Source organism: Erythrolamprus reginae, chromosome 6 (assembly GCF_031021105.1).
Source record: "Erythrolamprus reginae isolate rEryReg1 chromosome 6, rEryReg1.hap1, whole genome shotgun sequence".
NCBI classification, from domain to species: Eukaryota; Metazoa; Chordata; class Lepidosauria; order Squamata; family Dipsadidae; genus Erythrolamprus; species Erythrolamprus reginae.
The window spans coordinates 56,359,573-56,366,948 of record NC_091955.1 but is presented as its reverse complement, the minus strand read 5'-3'; the positions used below and the strand labels follow the sequence as shown (position 1 = coordinate 56,366,948).

Below are 7,376 nucleotides of genomic sequence, written 5' to 3'. Positions count from 1 at the left end.
AGATACCTTCCAACTCTGTTATTTTGTTATTCTGTTATATTATTTCATTGATTTGATTTATTGGATTTGTATGCCGCCCCTCTCCGGAGACTCGGGGCGGCTAACAATAATAATAGAACAGTATACACAATAATCCAACAGTAAAAACAATTAAAAACCCATTAAAGTAAAAACCAAACATACATTCAGACATACCATGCATAAAATTGTAAAGGCCTAGGGGGAAAGAGTATCTCAGTTCCCCCATGCCTGACGGCAGAGGTGGGTTTTAGGTAGCTTACGAAAGGCAAGGAGGGTGGGGGCAATTCTAATCTCTGGGGGGAGTTGGTTCCAGAGGGCCAGGGCCGCCACAGAGAAGGCTCTTCCCCTGGGTCCCGCCAAGCAGCATTGTTTAGTTGACGGGACCCGGAGAAGGCCCACTCTGTGGGACCTAACTGGTTGCTGGGATTCGTGCAGCAGAAGGCAGTCCCTGAGATAATCTGGTCCGGTGCCATGAAGGGCTTTATAGGTCATAACCAACACTTTGAATTGTGACCAGAAACTGATCGGCAACCAATGCAGACTGCGAAGTGTTGGTGTGACATGGGCATATTTAGGGAAGCCCATGATTGCTCTCGCAGCTGCATTCTGCACGATCTGAAGTTTCCGAATACTTTTCAAAGGTAGCCCCATGTAGAGAGCGTTACAGTAGTCGAGCCTCGAGGTGATGAGGGCATAAGTGACTGTGAGCAGTGAGTCCCTGTCCAAATAGTGTCGCAACTGGTGCACCAGGCGAACCTGGTTGGAAGTAACACTGATTGATGCCTGCATGTTAATATTTGGAGGTGACAATTGTGTGACTGTCTTAAAATGCTTTGGAAGGGTGAGGAAATGGAAGCAGAACCACAAAAAATATAAAAGAACAGCTTTCTCTGACAGAACCATCATAAGTAAAAATTTAATTAACCTCTTAACCTAATGACTTTTGAGTTTCTAGTTTCCTTTTAACCATGTTCAAATAAATAAATATTACTTCCAAACCTTCAGATTTAATAACACATTTCTCTCTCCCCCTCTTTTTTTCTTAAGCTGATAGTATTAACACCTGGATGCAGCCTGAGGGGATGGAAAATGGTGCAAGTCTAAACAGAGCCACAAATCCATTCATTTTAATACAAGGAAGGTAAAAATCCAGAGAAGTCCCATGTACTTATTTGATAGTTGGCTCTCAGTCCTGTTCTTATGTGATATGAAGCAAACAACACTGGGCTCTAAAACAGGAATTGTGGGTAACTTTAAAGGCCAATTATAGTTGTCCTCACTGGGACATGCAAAGTACAGGTTCTGCAGTTTAGAGAGTCATATTACAATAGATGCATCAAAAAGTGTGCTATATATCATTTCAAATTAAAATTTAAAAACTGAAAGTGTGATTTTATATTGCTGGTCTTATGTTAGAGTTTGGTTCCTACAAGTATCTATTGTTCACTTATTATGTTTTTTTTAATTGTCAATTTGACACGTTTGTAGATTTTGCCTTAAGGATATAAAATTGCAATCTCAAATGTTTTATAAACATCTATTGGATTGCTTTATTACAATTGTAGATATAAAGATACTTGCAAGAAAATCTGTTATTTAGCATTTACTCTCCAGCGGAATTCTATATCCTGTCAAATTTAACTTGTTTTCCACTTCTTTCAGTATTATTTTTTTTTTTAAAAAAAAGCTTTTCTGAATAAGTTTTTTCTTCTAATATATAATTCAAAGCTGGGGAAAAATGCTCCAAAGCTAGAAAAATCCTCAAATTAAGTTCATAGTTGGGCTTGCTAAAGGAAAGAAAAATGACATCCATTATTCTTGCTAATCTGTAAAAGTATTTAGGAAGTTGAACACATGAAAAAGAAATAAAGGAAAAGGGAAAATGGGGGCTGATAAAGTTTCTGGCTACAATGCAGGAGACATATCATTACCATATGATGTACTGTGGGTGTCAGCAGCCTGCAGCCTTTTCATTGAGGAAAACGTTGCTTTTTAACTGTGCTATGGAATAGAAGAAGCAGGAGGGGTTCTTACCAAGTGACAGTCTTGCCTCATTCAACTACCCCTCCTCCTTTCCACACCTGCAGGATCTTCTGCCTGACTCTTTTCAATTAATTGCATCTTAGCTCCAAGAGTGCCTGTTGCAAATCCCTGGATGAAAAGGTATGGCTTTCATTAAGAATAGTTCTGAATGTATTTTCACTTTTAAAAAGCAAAACCTTGCTGAGAGTGTAAGAAAAGTTCTTTGTTGTGGGGGGAAATATTGTGTGTGTGTGGGGGAGAAATGTTGTATCTGTTACATTTGAGAACGTTATTGAGAACATTAGATATTTCCTAACCACATTTTACATTTCAGGGAGATTTTTTGTTGTTGATATTTTTAGAATGCTTCTTAAGGCATTTTGCAACTATGGATTTTCTTGCATTGTGGAGCTTGGAGTGGGTGATATTGTAAGATGAAAGAACTGTGAGATTTCATTTTGCACTTGAAATATTGGAATGTTTTTCTTCCCAATGATTGTTTTAAATTAAAGAGGAAATCCATTTCTCATAGGATCAAAGATCCTGCTAAACATTCTAAAATTGTATATTTCATATGTATGATTAGGTATTTTAGACAGGGAAATTCTCAGCTGAAAAGTACTAAAGACAAACAAACGGAGCTATACAGTGGTAAAAGTAAAAAACTGTAAAAGCAGACAGTCACCCTGTCTGAAAATTGATATTTATGGGTTTCTCTAAGACTCTGCAGAATACCATATTTAACTTCCCAGTTAAAAATACCTAATAAGTTTTGGGTACCTGAAATTCATTTACAGTTTTATCAAAGGATGATAATCAAAGGATAATTCTGAAGTAAAACAGAACTGTAGTTTCCTTTTGTTTAAGAGCAAGATAAAGTATTGTCTTCCACAGTCTGTTAAGTTAAATATTTATTCCAAGGATTGTGGCTACAGCTGATTCATCTTGCAGAAAAAGATCTAAAATCCTGGACAGAAATACCACAACAAAATGCAGCATGCACCAACATCTCTGTGCTCCTTGTAATATAATATATTGTTTCAAAATATGCTTTCCATATTTGCAGTTTTTATTGCTCGAGGAATTTTGAGGTTTTGTATGCTTCTTCATAACCATGTATGTTTATTCTGAATTTCCTATCCAAATTTATGCAGAATAATATCCCATTAGTCTCCTGGGACTACCTCCCATTGTACAGTCATGGAGAACTTGATGAAAGATCCTACAGTTACTAAGGAATACAGCAGGATAAGGCCCATTGTTAAACGCAGAATAACTTTGTTTAATTTTAGATTATTAAAATGTTTTTAAAGACAGCATTTTAATAATTCATAAGCATTGGTTGTGATTAAAATGTAATAATCATACATAATTTATACCTCCAAACCAATAATCAAAATTAGTTAATCTTTAATTGAAAACAATTCTTTAAAGTATACACTATCTAATCCAAAGCATCCCTTTGTTTTTATAGTGTCATCATATTTCATTACTATTACAGAATTAAAAATTATCATCGTATGAATTAGTCTATATGCCATGACAATTTGATGACCACAATAACAATTTTAGTATATATTTAATTTTAATGCCCTAGAATATGTGTTCCCCTGATTAAAAAACATATTTATTCACTATACACAAATGAATCAGTTAATGCAGAATAAAGCAATTGGCTAGAATTTCTGGACTCTAAGTCTAAATTATCTACATAGCTTTGGGTTGAGTTAGTTACCTCTAGAGTGTTAGGAATGAATAGATCATCTTGGGTGCAAGTTTATATCCCATAATGCAACTTAAGAGGTGACTTTGGGGCATTTTTCTCGCCTGCTTTTCTCCCATATGATGATTATGGGAACAAAAGGTAGTGCATGAATATGTGAAGGAAATATGAGGATAACCCAATGTTTCACAAAGGAGAATCCATTTGTACAATGTTTTTCTTTTCTTTTCTTCATTCTGTGCTGCATACTTTTATGGAAGGCTGCAGAAATAAACAAAAATGCCTACCTTTTATCCTAAGTCTTGAATAATTTCCACCGCTGGAAAACCTGATTGGATTTCATTCCCTACGTTGTACAAGGATTTTTCTGAAAATGTAATTCTATAATTTCTACTTCCCTGCAATTAAATAGATTGCCTAGTAAATTACTATTTCAATAAAATGGCATGATGGTTTTCTGGTATGAGATACCAGTTTTCATATCATTTTGACAATGTGTGTGTATGTATATATACATACATACATGAGAAATAGAGAGAGAGTAAATATAAAGATTAGAGAATATTTTTCCTTTTCACAAGTCAGTGTTCATATGGGAAATAATTGTCAACCATTTGCCTAATGAAACTTATACTGATAAATACTTATTGATCCTAATTAGGATCAATAAGAGGGCAGAATTCAAGCCACAGTGATACCATCTAAATTAGATCCAAAGAAACAACAAAAGACAACATATTTGTCTGAATAAATATACTATTTATTCATACACTATTTTTATTCTAAAAATGTATTAAGAGCAGTGAGCATTTGTGTTTATTTCATTGGTTCATTGAACAATTAAACTTGGCTTCAATTTTTAATACTCTAGCAATAATATCAATATTTTCTGTGATTTGGCTTTTGTTTGATTTTGTTCTTGTATACAATTTAAGTATTCAAAAGGAGCTTTATATAAATTTCTATGCATAGAAATCCTTTGAGCTCCTCCCATTTCTCCTTTCATCATTCACCCTAGAAGACCTGAATTTTCAATTAAATATCAGTTGCCTAATTAGTAATTTAAGTTCCCTACCAATGTATTGGCGTAAAGTTCATTTGCATTATTATGACAACTGAAGGTTTTTTCCTCCCTTTGATGCATAAAGTTCATTTTAAGTAAATAACACTTTCTTTTACTACCTCGTAACTTTGTTGATTGTCAAAATCAATCAACCAATCTCGCCCACTCAAACCTCACTCATAAATTTCAGAACAACCATCCAACTATAAAATGTAGAGGGAAAAAAGATTTCAGTCCAGTTTCAATGTAGACTAAAAATTAGAGATGGAAAGTTTGTATGACTTTATCCAACATTATTGTTCCCTTAAAGGCATCTGTTATTAATAACATGTAAATTAAATCAGTGATATATACAATTGTCTCTATGTTGCTTTTTTAAACTATGGGTAACAATGGTTCTCTGTTTCATGTATAAATTGTGAAAATAAAACCCTTATTTATTTAAAATGGAGTAAAAACCGCAATGCTAAAAAATGTTTTAAAATAATGTAATAAAGGACTTTTAAAACATTTTTAAAATCCAAACTCTACCTGAAAACTATATAAGATAAGATATAGTAACAATATCATGCAAGAACAGAAGGACCTGCAATGCCATAACTGGAGGTATATGCATGGGGTCAGAAGGTGTCAAATAACACAAGATACATCATGCTGCTGTAATACAAGCCCTGCCCCCTTACTATATGCATTATGGCATCACACACATGTATGAAATAGGTACATTTCGGGATGTAACAACACAATGATCTGTTGTCAGTTTGACAAAGCATCCTTGGGATATGTTTGACCAGTCATCTGGACAATGGCACCAAAATACTGTGATACCAGAAGCTTTTTTAAATGATAAATGTGCAAAAGATACCCAAATTATGTTTCCAACTTGTACACCTTTGCTTTGACTTCTAGATTCATTCTTGCTTTGCTGAATAGATGAACTAAATCATGAAACTGGCTATCCTTTTTCTTCTATTCCTGCCACTTTGCTTGGCCAAACCATTTTATCAAAGAGGCTTGTTCGATTTTATGCTTGAAGATGAAGCAGGTTCTGGAATGCCTGAACCTACAGGATATCCCCCCATGCCAGTATGCCCATTTCGTTGTCAATGCCACCTCCGGGTTGTTCAGTGTTCTGATTTAGGTAAGTTGAATGAAATATTACCTTATAAAAATGTTTGTTTTGATTGATTTAAATGAGTTTGAATTATTCTGTGGCAATAACACTGTCTTCATTGTGTTGAGTTTCCTCTAAATGAATTAAAATATGTGATGTTATGTTGAATAATCTTATCAACATGTAGAAAAATAAGGCCTTGGTTTCCAGTTCCTTTCCATTCTTTTTATTCTGTCTATTTATTCCTAATCATATGGAGAACAAAAGGGATATAATTAAATGAAAAATGGAAACTTCATATAATTCAACTGCAATTTATTAATTTAGCATTAATAATCTATTTTGTTCTCTTTCTACCCATGTTGAAGATGTATTTTTTAAGACTGGCTGAGGCAGAAAGAAAATAATTCAGTACAATGTATCAATAATAAATAATCAGAACACGAATGAAATATATTGAATATAAAGGCTACAATACCATTATGCTTTAAAGTTTTTCTAATTTCCTTCAACTATAGTAAGTTGCAAATATAAGGGAAGTAGCTTTTTATTTCCTGAGTTGTATTCTGTCTTCAGTTCTTCTCATCATTTTCAATTCTTTGTTGTAGTTACAAACTGTTTATAACAGGTAATGAGCATTAATTGTTTTATTATTTCTTCCCTTAAATTGTATAAGAGGTCATTTTCCAGAGGTATTAGCTATTTAGTAGAAATATAGCTACATAGAAATCATGTAATTGTCAGAAAGTAAGAAATATTTGTATTCATCAGTCATTCTTAACCATTTAGGATGCCAAAAAATTGAAATTTATATCTTTCACTTGGTTGAAAAGAACTGTCATCATGGACTGATAATTCATTTCTAAAACAAGTCGAATGTCAAATATTGATGCCATAAAGCTGAAACCCTGCTAAATTTCATATATAAAGGCCATGAACTGAAAAATCTTTGAAGTTTTCTTTCTACATCACAAAATTTTGGTTTAGAATTTGTGTTGAGCTGCATTGTTCTTAAGTGATAAACAATACATAGAAACATAAAATATGAGTGCTAACCAAACATTCTTGGTCCTATATATTAAAAGGAATTTCAACTTTCTTACATTTCCTACTGGAATGATAAGAATTATATAAAAGTATAAACAGTAGGATATACTGATTTTTTAATCACATTATGCATTTCTGGATATAATTTAGGGATTCACTGATAGTATAAGCATGTACAATGTTTTGATAACAGACCATTCACCTAAAATCTTTTAAAGGATTGTTTATAAATGTTTGGAAAAAAATGGGTGTATATTAATTGTTATTCATATTCACTAAATTATTATTTGCACTAATTTATTTCCTGAATTATATTTTATTCAGTTTTGAAAATACCTGGGTAGAGGCAGTTAAGATGCTTTTTTTTGTTTATCAAAAAGCTTAGA

At 33.2% G+C, this 7,376-nt stretch overlaps 1 protein-coding gene across 1 annotated transcript in view; it reads left to right on the top strand.

Annotated features, from left to right (window-relative positions):
- Positions 1 to 1,996: 1,996 nt before the first annotated feature.
- DCN (decorin) overlaps positions 1,997 to 7,376 on the top strand; it is a 37,988-nt gene continuing 32,608 nt past the window's right edge. The window contains exons 1-2 of the mRNA XM_070755817.1: positions 1,997 to 2,184; positions 5,739 to 5,970. Coding sequence (XP_070611918.1) covers positions 5,775 to 5,970 — 196 coding nt within the window. The 5' untranslated portion in view covers positions 1,997 to 2,184; positions 5,739 to 5,774. The remainder of the gene's footprint in view (positions 2,185 to 5,738; positions 5,971 to 7,376) is intronic.